Source organism: Lithobates pipiens, unplaced genomic scaffold (assembly GCF_037356315.1).
Source record: "Lithobates pipiens isolate NorthernLeopardFrog02 unplaced genomic scaffold, aLitPip1_a1.2 Scaffold_18, whole genome shotgun sequence".
Classification (NCBI taxonomy): Eukaryota; Metazoa; Chordata; class Amphibia; order Anura; family Ranidae; genus Lithobates; species Lithobates pipiens.
In genome coordinates this window covers 620,283,916-620,310,023 of record NW_027507758.1, presented here as the reverse complement: position 1 = coordinate 620,310,023, position 26,108 = coordinate 620,283,916, and the positions used below count along the sequence as shown (strand labels likewise).

The 26,108-nt window shown below is 45.0% G+C and overlaps 1 protein-coding gene across 1 annotated transcript in view; it reads right to left on the bottom strand.

The window, feature by feature from the left end:
* Window positions 1-1,948: 1,948 nt before the first annotated feature.
* LOC143989463 (uncharacterized) overlaps window positions 1,949-26,108 on the bottom strand; it is a 76,547-nt gene continuing 52,387 nt past the window's right edge. Inside the window, exons 2-7 of the mRNA XM_077489594.1 lie at window positions 19,821-19,960; window positions 19,559-19,693; window positions 19,349-19,472; window positions 19,133-19,230; window positions 8,505-8,640; window positions 1,949-6,511 (exon numbers count right to left, since the gene is read on the bottom strand). Of these exons, the coding sequence (XP_077345720.1) occupies window positions 5,367-6,511; window positions 8,505-8,640; window positions 19,133-19,230; window positions 19,349-19,472; window positions 19,559-19,693; window positions 19,821-19,916 (1,734 nt within the window). The 5' untranslated portion in view covers window positions 19,917-19,960 and the 3' untranslated portion in view covers window positions 1,949-5,366. The remainder of the gene's footprint in view (window positions 6,512-8,504; window positions 8,641-19,132; window positions 19,231-19,348; window positions 19,473-19,558; window positions 19,694-19,820; window positions 19,961-26,108) is intronic.

Below are 26,108 nucleotides of genomic sequence, written 5' to 3'. Positions count from 1 at the left end.
TCAGCTTTCAAAACCAGCCATTGGCAATGGGGAGGTATGTAACCCTTTGCCATACTTATACCATCCTGCAAACTCTCAAGAATTAGGGTGATTTGAGAGGGATTTTATTAGGTGGTCACCACATCCCTGGCGATTTGTGACCAAGTTGAGTCTGAAACTATTTCATTAATAGATGATTTTAGCATTTTTAATATTTTTTCTTGTCATTTCTGCCCTTTAAATATCTTTTGCTGTCTTTAGTAGGTGCCTGTGTCCACTGAAGAGAGGAAAAGGCTGTAGCACTTTCTAGAATGTCCATATATGTAAAGCTATGAGTCTCACATGGATGAGAAGTCTTGGTTCTGCTCTTTGAGACCTCACCTGTGTGGAGGAACTTCTCATCCAAGGGGTGATCATCAAAAGTAACCCCTAAGGTGGCATATCTACCAACAAAGACACATGGAGAAATATTTGTGAGTAAAACTAACTGTACACGAATCAAGATTAAAATATCTCAGCTTAGCATTATATACATCATGGTGTTAATTTACTGAAGCTTGGGGGAAATTAATGTCTTGAGGTTTGGTTTATGCTGGCTAATCTACATACTACACAACCAATAAACAGTCACACCATCACATTCATTGGAGGGATGTGACTGAGTTCTGCTTAGTATGACTCTTCAATTTCTTCATTTAGGAGTGGTATCTGTTGTAGGGGAATAAATGCATGACTTACCGAAACTTATCCATATGATGGCTTTCTGGGTTCTTTGGTGTTAAGTAAGATGGAACTTCCATGAAAAACATTTTCCATTGGAATATGGCTTCTCCCTTGTAGGGATGACATTTGCCCCAATGCAGGGTTCAACCCAAACTTTGCATGTTTAACATTTGTTTTACACATTCCAGGTAGTGAAGGACTAGAACCACACAGTAGGCTCCATGAAGCTATAGAAGCAGAAGTCTCTGGTAAAGCAGTCCTGGAGGCAATGCTACCCTACTTGAATGGCTGTATTGACAGATCTATCCAGACAATGTCCACCAATGTGATTAAGACTTATGTTAGTGCAGCATGCTCTTATGCCCTTTGGTAGCTCACTCACCCTTTCATAGTAGGACCTTGTGTTTCATCAGGTATAATCACACTTAAGCTGACCATACATGGGTCAGTTTTTTTGTTCAACCAGTAGGTTGAATGAAAACAATGGACCCAGCTCCCCAATACACACATTCAAGGTAGATGGGGGGGATCCTACCCTCTATGCTATTGTATACTAACAGCAGGAAGACACCTCTGTTGTCAGAACACACAGATCAGCACTTCAGTCTATTGCCAGCAAAATATATCCCATGGGCATCTTCAGGTGTACAGGGGATGATGAGTGATGAAGATCCATGAACTTCACAATGAATGAAGCCAACCAACTCCCCAATAAAAAAATGTCTAGAGACTCGCTGCAAATGACAGCCCCCCCAGCTGACAGCAAAGTGTATAAAAAAGGGGCAATGGGCAGGGTATTAGGTGTGATGTCACTGACCAAAAAAGGGCGTGACCATATTTTGTCAGAGACATCACAGGGCATCCCAGGTGATGGAATTGACCAAACAAATTCATGTTCATATTTGGTTCTGCTCTTTGTTTATATTCAGCGAAGGGGCTGGGAACTGTCATTTATGGTGAGCAGTGATTTGGAGCGGATGTGTCAGCATTGGTTTTATTTGTCACCATACATCATGATTGACATACATCGCTGGACAATGTGCATGATGATCAATTTACAGCGTGGTACATTTTTTTTGTTAGTTTGCAAAAATTGGCCCGATGCACGTTAAGTGGTTTCCTACCACATCATCAGGGGCGAGTGCACCAATGTCTGCAAAAAAGCAGAAATAAACAATATGGTCCAAAGTTACACCCAAACACAGGGGAGATATATATATATATATATTTTTTTTTTTTAACCAGAAACAGAGGGACCCACCCCCCCAATGAATGCTGCTGCAATCAGGGACCCCACAAGGCACTAAGTAGGAGAGACCACCTCTACAGGCAACCTAGCAGAGAGAGAGGGAAACCCCAGAAAGGTCTCCCCACCGGATCAGCCAGAGGTTGCAAGGAGTAACCCACATGCTGCTGCTGTGTCCTGCTCAGAACCATGCTCCATATATTCCAGGGACTGCCCCCTACATTTACTGATCCTTTAGAAAGAAGGACATGGCTAAAAGAAAATGGCTGCTCTGGACCTCCCCCAGCCAGCTCCTATAGCCAATACAGCCAGTCAGTCCCAGGCAAAATTGCTGCTGGGGATGGAAAGTACAGAAATGTCTCCAAAACCCAGGAAAAATGGGTCCACGGCCCCAGAAACATAGCCACTGGCTGATCAGAGCCACAGCTTGTGAGCTCACCCCCACCCCCCCACAGCAGTACCAATCCAGTGGAGCATGCGGGTAAGGCTCCCATGACAGATCCTCCTCTCTGCAGAAGTGGGAGGGCTGTTGGCCAAGACTATAGGACTGTGACACGGATTATGACACTGGTCATATGTGTTCCCACAAGAGGCTTTAGTGGGCTGTTGAGCAGGGACTATAGGATCGTGACATTGGTCATATGTGTCCCTGTGAGACGTTTAACTTGCTGGCCTCCCCTGTTCAGGATGGGGCATGTCGGTGCTGACCCAGAGTTGAGCTACAGGTCTGCACGTGCCTGTTGGTTGGACTGGGGTCATCACTGGATCTAGGTTATTTTTTGCATAACCAAGTTTATTAAAACAAGAAAAAGTGCATACAAATTATTACATACAGCCAAGGTGTCATTGGTATCAGAAGGGTGTACAGTAAGTAGAGTACAGCCGGTTCAAAACCGGTGTCATGAATAACAAACATTTGTAAGAGGGAACAAAAACCAGGGAGAGAGTGGTAGCTGGTCCCGACCATGTGGGTCAGCCAGACCCAAACCAGAACACACAGTTAGGGGCAAACCATCTAACTGGCAACATAGATTCAAAGTGCCTTACGTACAAGTATCGGAGTCTTGTAACCAACGATCCCATATTTTGTCATATTTGGCCGGGCATCCCCTGTTAATATACACAACCTTTTTATATGGTAAATTAATATTGACCTCCGCCTTCCACTCCGCCAGCCCGGGGGGTGCGGGCCGCATCCACCTCCGGGCAATGACCTTCCGCACCGAAAACAAGGTCTCATGCAGGAACGTCTTAGCGTATTTGTCTATAGTATCTGGAAGTACCCCGAGTAGGCATTGTTTCGGGCCCAATGTGACCGGAGAGCCCATGTGATCGTGCAGGAATGTTATAACTTGCGCCCACAGGCCTTGTATTTTAGGACATGACCAGATTAAGTGAAAGAACATACCCACCTCACTCCCACACATCTGACAAAGGGTAGATTGAGTGCTTCTGTATCTGGCAACCCGAAGGGGGGTGAGATACGCCCGGTGGACAATATAAATTTGGGTCAGTCTGTCAGCAAGTTTGGGTGAGACAGCCTTGCAGGATTCCAAAGCCTCCTCCCATTCCCCATCCTCCAAAGGGCCCACCTCTCTCTCCCACCGGGGCCTGAGAGTATGTGCCAGTTTGGTGGAAGCAGGGGTAGTGAGCATGTCATAGAAGGACGAAGTTAATTTGCGGGGGTCAGTACTCTTGATTATGGCCATTAGTGCATTGGTGGCTGACTGCGGGATGGATTCTGAAAACTGAGCCCGGGCCGCATGTCTCACCTGTAAAAATCGGAAGAGCATGTAGCTGGGGAGTGAGAATTCTTCTCTGAGCGTGGCAAAGGTTTTAAGGGTTCCGTCAACAAACAATTGATGCATATAGAGAATACCATGAGTAGACCAAAGGTCTGCATCGGGAAGTTGTAAGAATTCTGACAGAGTTTTATTATGCCATAATGGAGTGTAATCATTATAGAGTGGTATCCCCAGCTTGACAGAAGCCAAGTCCCATATGCGTCTGTAATGGTATAACAAAGTCTGTCTGTTGTCCCCCAGGCCCGCCCCACCAAGGCCCATCGCCAGCGGGTAAATTGAATCTTCGGTGCGTCGAGCCCACCCCGGGCATAGCAGTTGGAGAAACCGCCCTCTGTCTGTTTTGTCTATATGGTACAGTTGGGATAATTGTGCCACAATGTAATAAAGATTAAAATCGGGAAGGGCCATGCCCCCCAGGTCCGTGGGGTTTTTAAGCACCTGCCAAGCTAATTTATGTCTGTTGTTACCCCATACAAAGGGTTTAAGAAGGGCCTCAAGGGATTTAAAATGCTTCAAGGGTAAGTAAGTCGGAGAGTGCCAGAGAACATAGAGGATCTTGGGTAGCAGAACCATTTTTATGAGGTTTACCCGGCCCCAAACCCCCAGTGGTAGACGGGCCCAGGCCCTTAGTTTGGATTTAACGTGGGAAATTAGAGGGCTTAAATTTAAATGTATATAATCCGTTGGTGATCTGGATACGTATATCCCTAGGTACTTGATAATGCTGACTCGTTGTAATGGCAAACTGCCCTGAAATTCAGTCGGTGGGAAGCTGTCAAGTGGAAGAATTTGGGATTTCCCCCAGTTGATCTTTAGCCCGGAGAAAGTCCCGAACCGTTCAATTGTTTGGAGAGCCGCATGTAGAGAGGGGCCCGAGTCTGCCAGGTATAACAGTGTGTCATCAGCATACATGCTGATCTTTTCAGTTAGGGCGCCATGGCTCAATCCCCTGATCTCTGGGTCAGCTCGGATGGACACGGCCAAGGCATATAATAGTGGAGATAGAGGGCAGCCTTGCCTCGTGCCTCTACTGAGGTCGAACATAGGAGATGGCCAGCCATTAGCCACCACCCTGGCCGTGGGTGCCTGGTACAACAGTTGCACCCATTTAATGAACCGTGGTCCAAATCCATATCCCTCCAAGCAGCTCCAGAGATAGCCCCACTCCACTGAATCGAACGCCTTTGCTGTATCTAATGTCACCACCACCCGTGACCCAACTTCTGCGTGTGTAGCCTGTAGGTTAATGTAAAGTTTGCGTAGATTAAAGGAAGTGTTACGGCCTGGCATGAATCCTGCTTGATCCACATGTATGAGGGACAGAATAACTTGATTCAATCTAAGGGACAGTACCTTGGCCAGTATTTTTATATCCACCTGTAGTAGGGAAATGGGGATCTAGGTTATTTAGCCAATTGCCCAGGCCGACTGTTGATAAATCCCAGGAAAAAAATTAAATAAAAAAGAAAAAATATAGGACCACGAGTCCCAGCAGAAAACCAGGTCCGTTCTCCTGAAAACACTTGGCTGAATGACTGGGTTGCCTATAGCAGAGAGGGGTTTTTATACCTAGAGAGAACTGCCCATAGGAGGTTCTGAGTTTTTTTTTCAGCCTAGTGTCCCACTCCTGTAGATGGAGCTATAAAACCCTGTTCAGTCATGGATAAAGAAGAGTCTGTGTCCTTCAACGAACGGAAGAGAAAGGGCTTCTCCCCAGCATGAGATCGGTGATGTGAAATAATGCTTAATTTCTGTGAAAAACATCTCCCACACTCAGGGCAGTCATACAGCTTCATCCCCGTGTGAGATCTCCGATGTGAAACAAGTCCCGAGTTCTGTGAAAATGTTTTCCCACACTCAGAGCAGGAATACGGCTTCTCTCCTGTGTGAGATCTCTGATGTTTAACAAGGTCCGATTTCCTTGCGAAACATCTCCTGCACTCAGGGCAGGAGTTTGGCTTCTCCCCCGTGTGCAATAATTGATGTGCAACAAGGTTTGATTTCTGTGAAAAACATTTCCCACACTCAGAGCAGGAATACGGCTTCTCCCCCGTGTGAGATCTCTGATGTTTAACAAGGTCTGATTTCCTTGCAAAACATTTCCCACACTTAGGGCAGTAGTTTGGCTTTTCCCCCTTGTGCAAAATTTCATGTGAAACCAGGTTTGATTTCTTGGAAAAGCATTTCCCGCATTTAGGGCAGTAATATGGCTTGTCCCCCCTGTGAGATCTCTGATGGCTAATAAGGTGTGATTTGTCTGAAAAACATTTCCCGCACTCAGAGCAAAAAAACGGCTTCTCCCCCGTGTGAGATCTTTGATGTCTAGTAAGCTTTGATTTTGCTGTAAAACTTTTATCACACTCAGAGCAGGAATTTGTTTTCTCCCCTCTGTGAGATCTGCAATGTATGACAAGTTCTGATTTATGAAGAAAACATTTGCCGCACTCAGAACAGGAATGAAGCTCCTCACCCGTGTGAGATCTCTGATGTACAATGAGACTTAATTCAGAGCTAAAACTTTCCCCACATTCAGGACAAAAACATTTCTCCTCCCCCTGAATTCCAGGACCATCCCTCACAGTACGAGGTTGCTCAGAGTCAGAGGGATTTGATGGTCTCTCCACACTGTGAAGTTCTCCATCCATAGCTGAGCTCCTTGTCTTTTCTTCTGTACAATCTCTTGTGATGTCCTCATCTTCCATTTTACAATCTAGAGATAAAGTGAGAGAATCCTTTGAGGGTTTCTCCATGACATGTCCTGGAAAAATACAAAAACCATGATCAATAGATAGGAGAAGGTTAGTCCACTTAACCACTTGCCGCCCACGGCCGTCATATGATGTCCTGGATTTTCAGTGGGAATATCTGAATGATGCTAGCAGCCACAGGCATCATTCAGATATCCTTTTTTTCAGCCAACGATTCTGTGCACCTTAAGAACAATCATAGCGGCAGTTCCGCCGCTTGATCATTCTTACAGGTGACAGGAGGGGAACACCCCCCCCCCCCCCCCCTCCCGCCACCATCCGGTGCTTCTCCAGGCTCTCCCGTGCCATCAGAGACCCGGAAGAAAGATAGAGATTTCCGGTGACCAGATGGTCACCAGTCATCTCTATGACCGTCGGAGGCCCGGGTGTGACGTCATAACATCACGCCCGGGCCTCCGACGGTTCCTGGAAGTAAACGAAGCCGCGATCGCGGTTGTCAGCATGGGATCGGCGAAATTTTTTTCACGATCTGATGCGTTCCAACCTGGAGGAGAGATGTGGGGTCTTATTGACCCCACATCTCTCCATAAAGAGGACCTGTCACATAGATTCATATTACAAGGGAATAAAAGTGATCCAAAAAAAAGTTGTAAAAATAAAAAAATAAAGTAAAATAGAAAATAAAATATTTTTTTTTTTTAAAACGCCCCTTTCCCCAGTAGCTCACGCTCAGAAGCGAACGCACACGTTAGTCCCGCCCACATAGGTAAACGCCATTCAAACCACACATGTGAGGCATCGCCACGTGCGTTAGAGCGCAAGCAACAATTCTAGCTCTAGACTTCCTCTGTAACTCTCAATATGTAACCTGTAAAAAAATTTTAAGAGTCGCCTATGGAGATTTTTAAGTACTGAAGTTTGGCGTCATTCCATGAGTGTGCGCAATTTTAAAGCGTGACGCGTTAGGTATCTATTTACTCGGCGTAACATCATCTTTCATATTATACAAAAAATTTGAGCTAACTTTACTGTTTTGTTATTTTTTAAATCATGAAACTTTAAAAAAAAAAAAATGTGTTTGAAAAATTGTTGCGCAAATACTGTGCGAGATAAAAAGTTGCAATGACCGCAATTTTATTCCCTAGGGTGTCTGCTAAAAAAAAAATATATATATATATATATATATAATGTTTGGGGGTTCTGAGTAATTTTCTAGCAAACAAATTATGATTTTTACGTGTAGGAGAGGAGTGCCAGAATAGGCCCGGTATTGATGTGGTTAAATTAAGATTCCATTTGAATCAAGAAGATTTTAGCGAGCAGATGTTCTCTGTGGATGTTCCAACCAGCTGTGATTTCCACTTTTTAGCCAAAGGGCCTTTGGTCCTCCTCCTAGATCACTTCTACATTTATAAAGCCTTGTCCGAAGAGCAAGAACTAATAGGGACTAGGAGGTACACGCTCTTCACACAACCACAAGCCTAGGCACTTGGTCATGTGATCACTGATAAACAAGAGGTTCAAAGTTCAGACTTGTAGAACCTTTATCATAGAACAAATGACCACAGGACTAGGATTCTGGTGATAGGCAGCACTGGAGGGAGCTTGAAGCAGTATTTTCTTCTGTATAGTGTTTCAGTTTTTATGTTACTACTTATGCTTCATCCCAGCAAGACTGCAATTGGAGTTTTATGTTAACATTTAGCTATAAGTGTGCTTATAAAAGGCTCACTCTGTGTTATTATAACTTTTATATTATAACTTTTATTATTATACTGTAACTAGGAGTAAAACACAACCTAATACTACTGCCAGATGAACCCCAAAATTGACATATATCGCATCGGAGTATAAAAATTGTGTCTGCAGCACAGAGAATGGGGTTTATCTGAGAGAAAAGAAGAAATAATATGTAGGTTGTTATCAGTGACCATTATCAACCTATTGTTGTCTTATATGGTATAACTCACCTCCCGCCCTACTCTGGACCAATCAGTATGCAGTAACAGAGCAGAGATAACAGAAGAATATATTGTGGCTCACCTGTGCTGATCTCTGTAGGAATGTCCTCCTCTTTGAATGTCCTCATCATTCCAGCCTCCTCCATATATTGCTGATCATCCCTCACATACGTCTCTTCTACTTCATCCTCAACTTTGATGTTCATCAGATCTTCATCCTAAACCAACAGAATGGCAGAAAATAACATCTGTAAAATAGAAGTATTTATGATGTGATATCACCTTGTAGAGTCCACACATCATCTCCGCATGTCAGAATGTTCAATCACTTTTTGTTCCAGACCCTCAACTCCACCTACCTGATGATGGTGGGGGATGGTGTGATCTTCCTGTGTGGAATCCCGGGAATACAGAGGACGGGGATATCTCTCTGGTGGGTTTCTGTTATTCAATGATTCCTTATCCTTGTGCCTTTCAGAAAGCTCCCCTATCACACCGTACTCCTCATCCTCCTCTTTATACTCTTCTTTAACAACAATATTACCATCCCTGAAGTTTCTGGTCTGAATATATTATAAACATTCTTTGTAACAAACATGTTGTGTATAAATCATAACTACCAATAATTGTTACATAGTTACATATTAGGTGAGGTTAAAAAAAAGACACAAGTCCATCAAGTCCAACCTAGGTGTGTGATTATATGTCAGTATTACATTGTATATCCCTGTATGTTGCGGTCGTTCATGTGCTCATCTAATAGTTTCTTGAAACTATCAATGCCCCCAGCTGAGACCACCGCCTGTGGAAGGGAATTCCACAACCTTGCCGCTCTTACAGTAAAGAACCCTTTATGTAGTTTAAGGTTAAACTTCTTTTCTTCTAATTTTAATGCATGTCCACGTGTCTTGTTAAACTCCCTTCTGTAAAAAAATGTTATCCCTATTATGGGGTCACCAGTACGGTATTTATACATTGAAATCATATCCCCTCTCAAGCGTCTCTTCCCCAGAGAGAATAAGTTCAGTGCTCCCAACCTTTCTTCATAACTAATATCCTCCAGAAACTTTATTAGCTTTGTTGCCCTTCTTTGTACTCGCTCCATTTCCAGTACATCCTTCCTGAGGACTGGTGCCCAGAACTGGACAGCATACTCCAGGTGTGGCCGGACCAGAGTCTTGTAGAGAGGGAGAATTATCGTTTTATCTCTGGAGTTGATCCCCTTTTTAATGCCAATATTCTGTTTGCTTTGTTAGCAGCAGCTTGGCATTGCATTCCATTGCTGAGCCTATCATCTACTAGGACCCCCAGGTCCTTTTCCATCCTAGATTGCCCCAGAGGTTCTCCCCCCAGTGCATAGATTCATATTGTTGCCACCCAAATGCATTATATTACATTTTTCTACATTTAACCTCATTTGCCATGTAGTCGCCCACCCCATTCATTTGTTCAGATCTTTTTGCAAGGTTTCCACATCCTGCGGAGAAGTTATTGCCCTGCTTAGCTTAGTATCGTCCACAAATACAGGAGATTGAACTGTTTACCCCATTCTCCAGGTCGTTTATGAACAAATTAAATAGGATTGGTCCCAGCACAGAACCCTGGGGGACCCCACTACTCACCCCTGACCATTCAGAGTACACCCCATTTATCACCACCCTCTGAACTCGCCCTTGTAGCCAGTTTTCAATCCATGTACTCACCCTATGGTCCATGCCAATGGACCTTATTTTGTACAGTAAATGTTTATGGGGAACTGTGTCAAAAGCTTTTGCAAAATCCAGATACACCACGTATACGGGCCTTCCTTTATCTAGCTGGCCTCCTCATAGAAGGTTAGTAGATTGGTTTGGCAAGAATGATTCTTCATGAATCCATGCTGATTACTGCTTGTTACTAATATCTTGTATATGGTCCCTTATCATCCCCTCCAGGAGCTTGCATACTATTGATGTTAGGCTAACTGGTCTGTAATTCCCAGGGATGTATTTTGGGCCCTTTTTAAATATTTTTGTTACATTGGCTTTTCTCCAATCAGCTGGTACCATTCCAGTCAGTAGACTGTCAGTAAAAATTAGGAACAATGGTCTGGAAATTACTTGACTGAGTTCCCTAAGAACCCTTAGATGCCAGCCATCTGGTCCCTGTGATTTATTAACGTTACGTTACTAATTTTAATTCTGTCCTCTGTTAACCATGGAGGTGCTTCCTGTGATGTGTCACAAGGATAAACACTGCAGTGTTGGTTACTGAAGCCCCCCAGATTCCCTTGTGAAGAATAAATTCAATACCTTTGCCATATCCCCATCCTTTGTAACCAGATGTCCTTCCTTATTCTTTATGGGGTCAATATGGTCTGTCCTCCCTTTTTTACCATTTATATACTTAAAGAATTTTTGGGGATTTTTTTTTTTGCTCTCCTCCTGTGTCTTTCATGTTTTATCTTAGCTGCCCTAATTGCACCCTTACATATCTTGTTGCATTCTTTGTAAAGTCTGAATGCTGATGATGTTTCCTCAGCCTTGTATTTTTTGAAGGCCATCTCCTTTGCTTTTATAATCATTTTCAGATTAGAGTTAAGCCATCCGTTCGCTCTTTTAAATGTATTTCCCAATGGGGTGCATTGGCTAATGCCCTTATTTAATAGGCTCTTAAAGCAAACCCATCCCTCCTTCGTGTTCTTTGTTTCAAAGATTTTAGACTTAGGGAAGTTGTCTCTTTTGAAATTCAGTGTCTTTGTATTCCCCTTATGTTTCCTACTTCTGTGATTTATACTGAAGCCAATTGACCTGTGATAACTGTTTCTTAAATTGGCCAGTATTTCCACATCCATGATCAGGTCTGTATTGTTGGCAATCAGTAGATACAGTTACGCTTTATTTCTAGTTGGTTCTACCAACTGAACCATGAAAAATTTGAGTTACGCTTACCGGTAACGTCTTTTCCAGTAGTCTTTCAGGACAGCCACTATGAGAGATAGACTCCTCCTCTTCCTCTGGAAACACTGCGCCAGCCCATAAATTCTTACTTCCCCTGCCGGACCTCAGTTTATATCGAGAATACCTCCGGCCAGCTGGGGAGACACAAGAACACATTAATAACATATTTATCAAATACCATTATCTTGCTGCGCTCTGGTCTTTTGTAAGACTCCCCCCAATTTTCGGGTGGGAACTAGGGCTGTCCTGAAAGACTACTGGAAAAGACGTTACCGGTAAGCGTAACTCTAATTTTCCCTAATCGTCTTTCAGGACAGCCACTATGAGAGGATAAGCGAGCACTTACCAGTTAGGGTGGGACTACAGCTTGCAAAACCTTTCGCCCAAAGGTCTGCTCACCTGCCGACACCAGATCCACTCTGTAGTGTTTTACAAAAGTGGAATAGCTGGACCATGTTGCTGCTCTGCAAATCTGCTCTGGCGTTGCTCCCGCTCTTTCTGCCTGGGAGGCTGCCATAGCTCTAGTGGAGTGTGCTTTAATACCCACTGGGATTTCTTTCCCTGCAACTAAATAAGCCTGCTCGATGGCTACTCTGAGCCACCTAGCAATAGTGCGCCGGGACGCCTTACAACCTTTCCTGGCCCCGGAAAACAAAACAAATAAGGAATCTGACCTTCTAAATGACTTGGTCAGTTCCAGATAGTGTAGGATACATCTCCTAACATCCAAATAATGGAATTTTAGTTCCTTCTCACCGGAGGGATTGGGACAAAAAGAGGGCAAAACAATTTCCTGGCTTCTATGAAAGCTGGATGCCACTTTCGGCAAAAAGGCTGGATCGGTCTTTAAAACTATCCGATCCGGAAAAATAACGCAAAAGGGAGCCCTGACTGATAAGGCCTCCATCTCACTGACCCTCCTGGCAGTTGTTACTGCTACCAGAAACACTGTCTTCAGCGTAAGCTCTCTCAGAAAACACTCCTTTAAAGGCTCAAAGGGGGGTCCAGTTAAGCTCTGCAAAACTAAAGATAAATCCCATCTGGGAAAGGACAGACCCTGGACCGGTCTCTGTCTGGACAGGGCCCTAAAGAACCTGACTACCCATGGGTTGGAAGCCAAATGATCCTCTAAATAAACACTGAGGGCTGATACTTGACCCCTAAGGGTACTAATGGATAAGCCCTTATCTGCCCCACATTGTAAAAATTCCAACACTGCGGAGGAGCTCCGTACTGGGAAAGAGTTCTCTGCGCACCACTTGTTGAAACGCAACCAGACCTTTTCATAGATCTGGCGAGTTTCCTTTTTCCTACTGTCCAGGAGGGTAGAAACTAGTCTCTGTGAAAATCCCTTAGATTTTAATAAACCCTCCTCAGTAGCCAGGCCGCTAACTTCCACTGGCGTACCTGTGGGCAGAGGACTGGCCCCTGAGAGAGGAGATCGTCCCGAGGGGGCAAGAGTAAGGGAGGTTCTACCGCCAACTGCTTTAGCATTGAGAACCATGCTCTCTTGGGCCAATGTGGAGCCACCAGAATCAGAGATGTGCTTTCCATCTGAAACTTTCTCAGAACTGCTGGCAACAACGCTGGAGGTGGGAAGGCATAGCAAGTTCTGAAGTGCCAATTCTGTCTCAAAGCGTCCACCCCTAAGGCTCCTTCTCCCCTTTTTAGGGAGAAAAAACAGGGTTTTTTTGCATTGTTTCTGGACGCGAACAGGTCCACCTCCGGAGACCCCCATCTCTTTATTATGAGATTGAAGACCTCCTGGTTGAGAGCCCAATCGCCCTCGCCTCTTTCGGCTGAGAAAGTCTGCTACCACGTTTTTCTCTCCCCTCAGAAAAACTGCTGAGAGCGAAAGGGTGTAGGTTTCGGCCCAGGACAGGATCTCTGTCGCTAAAGACAACAGGCCTCCGCTTCTCGTGCCACCCTGTTTGTTCAAATAGGCCACTACGGAAGAGTTGTCCGACCGCACCTGAATGTGGTGACCCCGGAGCTCTTTTTTGAAGAATTTGAGGGCTAGTCCCACTGCCCTTAATTCTTTCCAGTTGGACGATCGAGTCAACTCGCCGTCCCCCCAAGTGCCCTGGGCTAGAAGGGAACCCAAATGTGCCCCCCAACCTTTTCCACTTGCGTCTGTGGTTACTACCCGAGAAATCGGGATGAGCCACAGACGACCTTGCGACAGATTTGTCACTTTCCTCCACCACCAGAGGGATCTCTTTACCTGGTGTGGAATATGTACTAGGGTGTCTAGGGCCTCCTGACTGTGGTCCCACACCCCTAGGATGAAGGACTGTAGGGGACGAAAGTGTAGCCCTGCCCACTGCACTGCTGGAAGGGTGGATGTAAGGAGACCCAGTACTGACATCAGAACCCTTATGGAAACCAGCTGGTTGCTCTGAAGAGAGGCCACCGCACTGTCCAGTTTTTGTACCTTTTCTCTTGGTAGAAAAACTCTCAACAGTGTTGAGTCCAACAGGAAACCTAGATAGGAGATCTGTTGTGAGGGGATCAGGCTGGACTTTTCCAAGTTCAGAAGCCACCCCAGGTCTGTAAGGACCCCTTTGGTTAGATCGAGATCCCTGACCAACTGTGTTGGGGATGCTGCAAATAAAAGCAGGTCGTCCAGGTAGGCAATTATACATATCCCCTGGAGCCGAAGGAAGGCCATGGCTTCTGCCAGGACTTTGGTAAAAATGCGGGGTGCAGAGGATAGCCCGAATGGCAGGGCCTGAAACTGAAAGTGTACTGTTTCTCCGCCCAGATCTATGCCAAGGCGTAGAAACCTCTGCGAGGCTTCCGCTATAGGGATGTGTAAATACGCGTCCCTTAGGTCCAGGGATACCATGAAACAGTTGTGGGGCAGAAGCGCCTTTACTGAAAAGATCGATTCCATGCGGAATCTTTTGTATGTCACTGAAGCGTTCAGGGGCTTTAAGTTCAGAATCAACCTGAACTTCCCTGAGGGTTTTTTCACTATGGAGATGTGAGAATAAAACCCCCTTCCCTCTTCTGCTTTTGGGACCCTGAGAATAACATCCTGATTCTCCAATTCCCTCAGAGCTTCTAGCAAGGCCTCGGCCTTTACCATGCACCTGGGTAGATGCGTGACAAGGAGCCTTTGAGGGGGTGGTCTTAGGAATTCCAAGAGATACCCCCTTCTTATTACCCCTAAAATAAATTGATTGGGGGATATTGTCTCCCACTGTGGAAGAAAGGCCCCCAGTCTTCCTCCCACTGTAGCTGGAAAGTCACTGGGTTTTACGGGGCTGGATAGGAGGGCGAAAAATCGCCCCTCCTCTGCCCCTGCCTTTTTGGGGCCAGGTTTTCTTTTTCCCCTCTGGTTTAGAGGTTTCCCTACGCCCCTGCGGACGAAACCCCTTTTTTGTTGGTACGGGGGTTTTCCGTTTGAGAGGAAAGGACTTTTTCCTGTCCGCTGTCCGGTCCAGAACCGTCTCTAGCCCTGGGCCAAAAAGGAGGTCCCCCGTCAGGGGTATCCCACATAGCTTTATCTTGGAGGCATTATGCCCTGGCCATGTTTTTAACCAGAGGGCCCTTCTGGCCGAATTGGCGAGAGTTGCCATTCTGCCCGACATGCGGACGGACTCAGCAGAGGCATCAGCTATGTAAGTGATCCCTCGCAGCAAAGTAGGGAAGGATGACAGAATGGTTTGCCTCAATATGTTGTTGGATCTGTGAGAGCCAGTGCTCTAAATTGCGAGCCACAACTGTAACTGCCATTTCAGGCTTTAAATTGCTGATAGCCGAGTCCCACGTCTTTTTAAGCAGAGAGTCAATCCTTTTGTCCATGACATCTGCCAAGGCCCCCATGTCTTCAAACGCCAAATCTGTGTGTCTGGAGACCTGGGAGAACGCGGCATCCAATTTGGGATTTTTATTCCAAAGGCATGCCGGGTCCTCTGAAAATGGGAACCTTCTTTTGAGGGATCTAGATAAAAAGGGTTTTCTCTCCGGATCCTGCCACTCCTTTTTAACTGTTTCCATTAAAACTTAGTGTACTGGAAACACCCTTCTTTTTGGCTCCCCTAAACCTGAATACATTTGGTCATGCAGGGTTAGGGGCTTTTTATCCGTCTGGATACCGAGGGTTGCATAAATTGCCTTTAAGAGGTCCTCTACCTCATCAAGGGATAACTTATATCTGGAGGCTTTCCTGGACCCGTCCTGGTCCTCCCCCTCGGAACCCTCCTGGGAATCGGAAGAGGAACTGTCTGGAAGTTCCCTACCTGTCCCTGAAGGGCCTGCAACCTCTGTCCCCCCTGTACTAGCAGGTTGGACTGGAGCAGAACTCTGTGCTAGAGGTGGGGTTGTATCCTGGGGAGATGGACCCGTGGGAAGCTGAAATTTTTCAAAAAGGGACCTAAAAGAAGAGAAGGTGGACGAGAGCTCCTTGACTGAAGCTGCTAGTCCTGACTCCTGTTCAGATTCCCTTTCCCTAACGAGGGAGTCAATACAGCCTTTGCACAACACTTTGGTCCAAGATTCCCCTAAAATGTCCCTACAGGAGGCACACTTCTTTTTAGAGCTATGCGTAGACCTAGTTTTTTCCGTAGCTTTCTAAAAAAGGGAAAAAAGAAAAAACAGAAAAAGACAAAGTCAATCAAAGCTCGGGATACAACCCTGGGAGTGCACTAGACCCTTTTTTAAAACGAAGGGATCTGAGCCTCCCCTCCCCCCTGGCCACCCAGGGGGTCTGCCCCCCCACCCATGATAGAACCATACATTGGGGTGGGGGGATCCTAGATAGAGAGTACCCCTCCCCAGGGTGCTCTTACCTTAGGAATGCTGGAGATAGAGTCTGTCGTTTGAGCCTCAGCTTCCGACATGACTGCAGGTGGCTGCTTACTACAGAGTTCCACGCTGCCTGTGCACGTTCTGAACTCATCTCCAGCTTGTGCCCGGCCCTCCTATAAGCTCCACGACCCGGAACCGGAAGTCGATCGTATTCGAGGTCAAGCCTTCGTTTCCGCCGGATACGACGTCGCCCGTCGTTCGGCCCGCTCGGTTCAAGAAAAAAAGGGGGCGGACTGTACCCATGTACAGGGAAATCTTCCGAACGGCTTGCCAGCTGCGTCCCTGTAGACGCGATAGGAGTCCCCCACGACCTGAAGCCGCGCTCGACTCGGAAGGGGTGGCAGTACCTGGTGAGGTAAGTAAACCGTTCGACCCGTCCGACACGCGGACGTTGGTTTCGAACGGTTTGAACCCAGCTTTTTCCAAACGAAGCCCCTGCTTCTTTCAACCGGGTTTTTTTAACGAAAAAACGGCCACAGCCTCCCCGACTGATCGGCCTGGTTCCTTGCACAGTGTCTCCCCGCCGGAGGAAACACTAATAACTGAGGTCCGGCAGGGGAAGTAAGAATTTATGGGCTGGCGCAGTGTTTCCAGAGGAAGAGGAGGAGTCTATCTCTCATAGTGGTTGTCCTGAAAGACGATTAGGGAAATTGTCCTGCGAGACATTTAGGAACTGGCGAGCCTTAGACGAATTCATGGTTCCCTCCGCCCAGTCTATGTCTGGATAATTAAGATCCCTCATTATAACACTTCCCATCCTTGCTGCTAATCCAAATTGTAGATTTGTCCGCCCCTCTTCCCTCAGGTTAGGGGGCCTATAGCATACTCCCAGTAATATTTTCCCTTTAGCTTCATCCCTTTGAAGCTCTACCCTAAGTGATGTCATCTCTCACATTCACTTGTACATTATTCTTGATATATAGGCATACCCCTGCCCCTTTTTTACCCTCTCTATCCCTGCGATAAAGGGTTTACCCTTGAATGGTTGCCAGCCAATCTTGAGAGCTGTTGAACCAGGTCTCTGAAATTCCCACAAAATCCGAATCCTCCTCGTACAACAGTATCTCTACTTCACCCATCTTGGACGCCAGGCTTCTGGCATTGGTGAACATGCCACATAGTTTACTATTGCACATTATCCTCTTATTGGGTGTTCCGAGACATTGCAACTAGGACTTGTTACTATACTTAACTTGGGTTTATGTGCTTTGGCCCACCTACCACTAATGCCCCCAATACTACCCTCTGGAGTATGTTCCGCACTGACTATCTCTATCTCTGGGCCCTCCACCCCGTCGCCTAGTTTAAAGACCCCTCTACCTCTGGCCATCTTCACTCCTAGCTGATCTGCACCCTCCTCATTTAGATGCAGTCCGTCCCTTCTATAGTACTGGTTATTGACTGAGATGTCGGCCCAGTCCTCCAGGAACCCAAACCCCTCCTTAGTACACCAGCTCTTCAGCCACTTGTTTACTTCTCTAATCTCCCTCTGCCTTTCCGGTGTGGCTTGATGTACCGGTACTATTCCTGAGAATACTACCTTGGAGGTCCTTTTTGTCAATTTAGCTCCCAAGCCCCTTAAATCGTTCTTTAACACACTCCAGCTGCCTCTGACTTTGTCATTGGTGCCAACGTGCACCATGACAGCCGGGTCTTCCCCAGCCCCTCCCAGTAATCTGTCCACCAGATCCGTGATGTGCTGAACCCGAGCGCCCGGTAGACAACATACAGTTCGACGCTTCAGGTCTTTGTTACAGATTGCCTTCTCTGTCCTTCTAAGAAATGAGTCCCCTACCACCAGAATCTGTCTTTCCATTCCCTTCGCCTCCCCCCACTCTCACTGGAGTTCTTCCCCCCAGCAGCTAGGAGAGTCACTCAGCTCCAGCATTGCTGGTCCCTGACTGGTTTCACCAATGTCACATAATGGAGCGTACTTATTGGATCGGCCTCCCTGGCACTTCTACTGCTACCCTTCCTGACTATCACCCATCTACTCTTTGCTAGTGCCTGCACCTCTTTGTCTCCACCCACCTCTGTGCTGGCCCCCGCCGGCACCTGCCGTGTACATTCCTGGCTCTCATTTAGTATGGAGGGACTTCTCAGTGCTGACAGTTGCTTCCCCAGATTCAGAACCTGGGCTTCCAGGGAAACAATGTGCTTACATTTTGCACAGCAGTATTTGCCCTCGATCGTATGATCAAGGAACGCATACATGCCGCAAGATGTACACTGAGTTTCATCTCAACACCCACCGGGCATCGTACCTATTAATTTAATGAGGATTGGGGATTATACCATGTCCCAATTACCTAACAACTAGCTTCCTGACACTAATACTCAACAAGACAATACACAGGTACTCACTGACCAACGTGCACACACACACAAGTACTAACGATCCACACACACTACTCGGACAACACTGAGGTACTCACAATACACAGGTACTACCTGCCACTAATACTCAATACAGCCCACATGCCCTCGCAGCACTCATGTACTTACAATACACAGGTACACACTCACCCTACACAGGTACTTGACCCCTGTTACAACCTCTTGTTTTCAACTCTGTTTTTTAACTCCCCCACTTAGTCCAGTTCCACTAACTCTGGTTTTTTAACTCACCACTTAGTCCAGTTCCACTTGGTCTAAGTTCCAGTAAGCTCAGAGATGAGCAGGCTCACCATGAGTTCTACACAAGGTTATATAGGCCTCAAGCACCTGTGACCAATTAACCACTCCCCTAATTAGTAGGCTGAAGGAAGAAAAAAAAAAAAAGCTGTTTAAAAAGTGACAGAAAAAGGTGTTAAAAAGCTAAGAAAAAGCCCCAAAAAGAACCTAAAAATGCAACCCAGCAATCGCCAGCAGTCAAAAAGCAAAACTTGTTCACTCTCCACTCAGGGTCCCCACTGTTTATCTTCCAACCAGCAGTCTTGTTCCTCATCTACAGTACCCAATGACGGTGAGGGAAGGTGTGATCTTCCTGTGTGGAATCCCGGGAATACAGAGGACGGGGACATCTCTCTGGTGGGCTCCCATTACTGGATCCATCTGTAGGAAACACACACACACTGACTAAATACATTGTTTCTATGTGTTTATCAGATGATGGGGGATCTAGGTGGACCCTCCGTACTGCTCTCTCCTTTACAATAAAGTCTCCTCTTACCCGGTGATGTGAGGGGCGGCTGATTGTCCATTATGACGTCCTTGTAGAGATCCTTGTGTCCTTCTAAATACTCCCACTCCTCCATGGAGAAATAGACAGTGACATCCTGACACCTTATAGGAACCTGACACACACAATGATACAGTCACCATCCAGACACATCCCTTGTCTGTTACTGGATAATGTCCCAGAATTCCCAGCACCGCTCACCTCTCCTGTCAGCAGCTCCATCATCTTCTTGGTGACTTCTAGAATCTTCTGCATGTCGTGTCTCTCAGGCTTTAGGGAGTCACATGGAGGCACTGTTATGGTCATATCATCACCTGACTTCATAAGAGGAAATCTCTGTATTTAGGAAATAATAGGAATATCATGTTAAAATCCCAGAATCCTCCTCCCCTCTCTGGTCAGGTCTGTGTTTTATTAATAGAGATAAGAGTGATGTCATGTGACCTCCCAGAATCCTGCTCACCTCTCCGGTCAGCAGGTAGATGATCTCCAGGGTGAGGTTTAGAATCCTCTCAGTCACGTAATCCCAATCCTCCTTCATCCTCATTGATGTGGTCATGTGATCTATGCAGGTTCCTATGTAGATGGATACCTGAAAATGATCTGCAATATATTGTTTGTACAATTTTAGGATAGTGACATAAAGGGTTAAAAGGCAGACTGTTGGGGGTTGAGGCTGATGAGGAGAGCATGAAGAAGCAACAATACAGATCTCTGCATCCCTCAGCCCTTTCAGCCAATGATTCACGACCTTAGTTAAGAAATGCCTACCATCAGGCTGCGGATGCGCCTACTTCCCACCAAAGCCAAGCTCAAAGCAGTTCTGAAGGCCTTTGCGCTACACATTGAGGGGGCTGTTCACAAAGAACTTGCCGAAACCCGTGCAGATATGATACAATTGCACCCCAGGGTCATAGCACAGGAATCCTCCCCAATGGCTTTGGAAGCTGGAATTGAGGGCTTTAGAATCATCACAGACACACTTTTAGAAGATGGAAAAAATAGTAACCATCATAATAATCTCAGGATCAGAGTAATCCCAGATGTCACATCTGGCAAAGATCTACAAAGAATGGTAACAGCAATTTTTAGCATTCTGTGGGCAAATCATCAACAGATCTAATCATGATAGACAGCTTCCACAAAGTTGTTGGCTCACGTGTACCCATGTCCGACCGTTTTTTGTGCCACATTCATTTTTATACAATCAAAGAGACAATATGAGACAAAAAGTACCTTTGACTTCAATGGCACCACAGTTCAAGTGCTGCCAGATCTGGTAAGATGGACCTAACAGCACCACAGGATTTTGAGACCCCTCCTTGATTTAATTTACTCGCTAGAGCATTATACATGGGGTCAGGAAGGAGAACAGAACCTTCCTATTACACTACCCTTCTGAACTCTGATCTCTATACCTTTCTGGATGTGAAACCCTTTATCTGTACCTTACTAATTGGATGTCCATAGCGATAATCCCAGACCACAAAGACAGGGATCCAATTTTAATTGTCCTAACCACCAAAACCTGAGAAGAGACCCTGGAAAACCAAAACCATGGTCCTAGGTTGTTGGGTTTGAGGCAAATTTACTTTGACTCCTCTGTAGGCAGAGGAGCGGGGGTTAATTGAGTTAGGAGGTTGTGCAGTGCTTCACAGACTGTGGCTCTGTTCCCTGTACCTGCAGGTGGGGAAGAAACCTATAAATACTGTGAAGCCTTTGAGCAGAGTCCAGTCATCTGTATAGGAGACCCCTGTACTGGGGGCTCTCCCCTTTGGGGAGGGAGAGAAAGAGAGAAGGAAAGAGAGAAAGAAATAAAGAGAGAAAGAGAGAAAGAGAGAGAGAGAGAAAGACAGATTGATTCATCTAGGCGATCCAAGCAGAAGTTCTTCCTCCCTGCAACTTCTTGGAACATGCCACAGGTCCCAGGAGGCTGCAAGACCATTCACAGGGCACATCGCAGGTCACACATGTGAGCTGCATTAAGTCACAGCCAGCTTTTCACAGTCAACATGGTGGCGTCGGGGACCCCAAGACTGGTAAAGAGCCGGCCCAGGTGAGGACAGTACTGGATCCTTGGACTGAAAAGTGTCTCTTTATTAAAAATGCCACCCAGGCCAATTCTATGCATTTTTTAATCTTTCACTAGAAAATTACTTGGAACCCCCACAACATTATATATTTTTTTTAAAGCAGAGGCCCTAGATAATAAAATGGTGGGTTTTGCAGAATGTTTATGTCACGTGGTATTTGCGCAGTGATTTTTCAAATGCAAATCTTTGGGAAAAAATACATTTTAATGAATCTTAGTACACACAAACAAAATATATTACCCATTTTTTTGGTATGCCAAACAGATACCAAACATGTCACGCTCTAAAATTGAGCACGCCCGTGGAATGGCGACAAACTACGGTACATTTTGCTTCCACTCACCTTCCTGTCTGTAGGGCACCGAAAGCAAAATATCATCCCCTCCTGGGGTTCATTTTAATCTTAATCCCCATTTACCTTGTCTATTGCATCAAACTGAAATAGCATGCTTATTCACCCGTTGAATCTAGTGCTGCCCTGCTGTAATCTGCCCTTCCCGCAGAGCACACCTCTTCCTGCACTGCTATCTTCCTTTCTGACATCTTCAGGAGGGTCAGCTGTACTTGCAGTTTCTCCCCCCCCCCCATATCATGAACTGCGCACACGTGCAGTGCAGTATAAATAGTCCCAAAGCCCCCTGGGTGCTGCGACGTGATATCACAAGAGGCCGTGGGTGGCCGGGACTACATCATTACCACCTAGGTGAAGACTGTGGAAGTCCGAGATGGCTACACAAAATATATACATTATATATATATATATATATATATATATATATATATATATACAAAAATAGGCTATGATTCTGTCAAAGGGGTTCTGCGAGAACATAATTATAAAAAAAAAGTGAAAAACTGGGTGAAGGTCCACTTCAGGAGACCACAAATTCACCCAAGATTCAAATCCTGGAAATTGGGGTCGAATTTCAGTCCAACCTGAATCCGAATCTCATCCCTCGTTACAAGAGACGGCTAAGGCAAGAAGGCGACACATCACAAAATGAAGAGAATGTTTCGACCCCATAAGTGGGGGAAATGTTCTGCCCCTGAAGGGGTTAATCTAGGTTTCCACACTATATATGTGTGTATCATCATCTGCTGGAGATAAATGACATCACAGTGACTATGGAGGAAGAGGACGGAACATGACAGGGGGGGGTTACTGGGTGTAAATAGAAAATAAGATCTTATTACCTCCTCTACTGCCACTTCCAGCAATGTCTCCTCTCTACTTCCTCCCGACTCACCTCTCACCCGAAATGTCTTATTTATACCTGACATCACTTCTTGTCTGTCTTCCATAGAGACTTACTGTTTGGGTAGGAGTGAGATCACCACCTTGTGGAGCTCAGAGGAACTGCAGCTCCAAGAAACATTTCATAGTGTGAACAAGGGCTTGCTCTGTCTATATACTGTATACAAGATGTCTACTAGAGATAAGATACAGGTTCACCACTACCATGGGTTTGAGCTTTTAATCTACAGGTTTTGAGAATCCTGATCCTGGCAAACTTCCCCACAGATTTGCTGTGGAAAACTTTTTTTTTAAAGCATAATGCATTGCATGGCCTTTCCACTATGATGATCAGGCTCAAAATGGCCACTAAGGGGTCTTTTGCATTAGTGTTATTATTGGTGTGCCCCACGGAGTGTTATTAGTGGTGTACCCCTAGGTTCAGTCTTATTAGTGGTGTATCCCATGGATCAGTGATATTAGTGGTGTACCCCAAGGTTCAGTCTTATTAGTGGTGTATCCCACGTATCAGTTAATAGTGGTGTACCCCAAGGTTCAGTGTTATTAGTGGTGTACCCCAAGGATTAGCATTATTAGTGGTGTACCCCAAGGATTAGCATTATTAGTGGTGTACCCCAAGGCTCAGTATTATTAGTGATATACTCCAAGGTTCAGTTTTGCCAGTGGTATGCCCCGAGGTTTGGTGTTATTAGTCATGTAACCCAAGGATCAGTGTAATTAGTGGTGTACCCCAAGGTTCAGTGTTATTAGAGGTGTACTCCAAGGATCAGTGTTATTAGTAATGTACCCCAAGGATCAATGTTATTAGTAATGTACCCCAAGAAACAGTGTTATTAGTGGTGCACCCCATGGTTCAATGTGTTATTAGTGGTATACCCAAAGGTTGAGTATTAGTGGTGTACCCCAAGGATTAGCATTATTAGTGGTGTACTCCAAGGATTAGCATTATTAGTGGTGTACCCCAAGGCTCAGTATTATTAGTGATATACTCCAAGGTTCAGTTTTGCCAGCGGTATCCCCGAGGTTTGGTGTTATTAGTCATGTAACCCAAGGATCAGTGTAATTAGTGGTGTACCCCAAGGTTCAGTGTTAATAGTGGTGTACCCCAAGGTTCAATGTTAATAGTGGTGTACTTCAAGGTTCAGTGTTGCAACATTTAATCTTTAACATGTTTTAAATCATATAGAGTTTTGTAAAATAAAGCTTATCCAGCCTCGTGATCATATCCCCTTAGTGAATTTATACATACTGATACCCCCCCTCCCCGTTATGTATTTATACATGGTGATCATATCCCCCCTTAGATATTTATACAAGGAGATCATATCCCCCCTTATGTATTTATACATGGAGATCATATCCCCCTTGTGAATTTATACATGGTGCTCATATCCCCCTTATTTATTTTCTACATGTTGATCATATCCCCTCTTATGTATTTATACATGGTGATTATATCCCTCCTTAATTTCCTATTCTCAAGAGAGAATAAATTCAGTTCCTCTAATCTTTCCTCATAGCTGAGCTCCTCCATGCCTCTTATCAGTTTGGTTGCCCTTCTCTGCACTTTCTCCAGTTCCCCAATATCCTTTTTGCAGAACTGGAGCCAAAAACCGAACTGCATATTCCAGATGAGGTCTTACTAATGATTTGTACAGATGATGTCTCTCTGGGGACAAGAAAGGATTTTGCTCACTTTAGAAACTGCAGATTGACATTGCATGCTATTATTAAAGTGGTTGTAAAGGCAGAAAGTTTTTTTTTTTATCATAATGCATTAAGATAAAAACTTTCTGTGCACAGCAGCCCCCCTCACCCCCTAATACTTACTTGAGCCCCATCTCAAGCTGGTGATGTTGCACGAGGGACTCATATTATGTATAAATGTTTCTAGCCCCCATGTGCTGAACTTTAAATGTATTAACATTATCCTTATTTGCCACACAGTTGCCCATTTAAACAGTGCATTGTGGCCAGCTTATAAGTTGGAAACTCATCTAAGGCTCGCCATTTCCTAAATGTCTTGCAGGATAATTTCATGGGTCAGTTGGTGAATGCGCCAACAAGAGACAATGCATTACTGATTACAAACAACATGCGGATGTGGAAATATGGGGCAACTTAGGAAACATTGAACACAGGTTGATTAAATTCAGTATAAACCACAGAAATAAGAAGCACAAAGGGAGTACTAATACACTGCATTTCAAAAGAGCAAACTTCCCTAAGCTGCGCTCTATGCCACATATTAAATGGGATAAAATCCTAGGAACAAAGAACACTGAGGAAAAATGTAAGTGCTTCAAGAGCATACTAAATAAAGGTATTAGCCAATGCATTCCAATGGGCAATACGTATAAAAGAGCTAACATCAAACCTGGGTGGCTGAACTCTAACGTAAAAATGCACATAAAAGCAAAAGAAAAGACCTTCAAATAATACAAGGTTGGGGGGTCATTGTCAGTATTCCAACAATACAAGGAATGTAATCAGGGCCGCTAAGATAGAACACGAAAAACAGATAGCGGAGGAGACTAAGAAAAATCCTAAGAATTTTTTTCAATACATTAAAGTAAAGGAAGAGAGGCCAAAGCATATTGGCCCCATAAAGGATGATGACAGCAATTTGGTTACAAAAGACAAAGAGAAGGCAAAAGTTTTGAATGCATTCTTCTCCTCAGTTTTCACGAAGGAAAAATGGGGGTATTGAAACCAAGACTATAATGTTAATAACACGTCACAGAATGCACCCTCATGGCTAACAGAAGATAGAATCAGAAATAGACTTGAAATTACTTAGCATAAATAAGTAACCAGGACCAGATAGCTTACACCCGATGGTCCCCAAGGAACTCAGTCAGGCGATTGTCCATACCAATTAGGAACTAGACATGTGCAGAGTAAAATATTTCGTTTCGGAATTTCGTTTTCGTCCGAAAGCTTAATTTATTTAGTTACTCCCGAAATTCGTTTTTATTTATTTCGTTTTTCGTTCAAAAATTGCATTCGTCCGAAAATCCACATGAATTACGGTCGAATCTGTCTTGGAAGGCTTATGGTGTCTGTCGAATGTATAAAGAAGATTCGACGGAGCTAACTATATAGCATACTTTAGAACCCTATTAAAGTCTATGGGACTCCAACGTTCAAAATCTAAAGTGCTAATTTTAAAGGCTAATTTGCAAGTTACTGTCCTAAAAAGTGTTTGGGGACCCAGGTCCTGCCCCAGGGGACATGTATCAATGCAAAAAAAAGTTTTAAAAACGGCCATTTTTTCGGGAGCAGTTATTTTAATAATGATTAAAGTGAAACAATAAAAGTGTAATATTCCTTTAAATTTCGTAGGGGGGGGGGGTTGTCTATAGTGTGCCTGTGAAGGGGCGCATGTTTCCCGTGCTTAGAA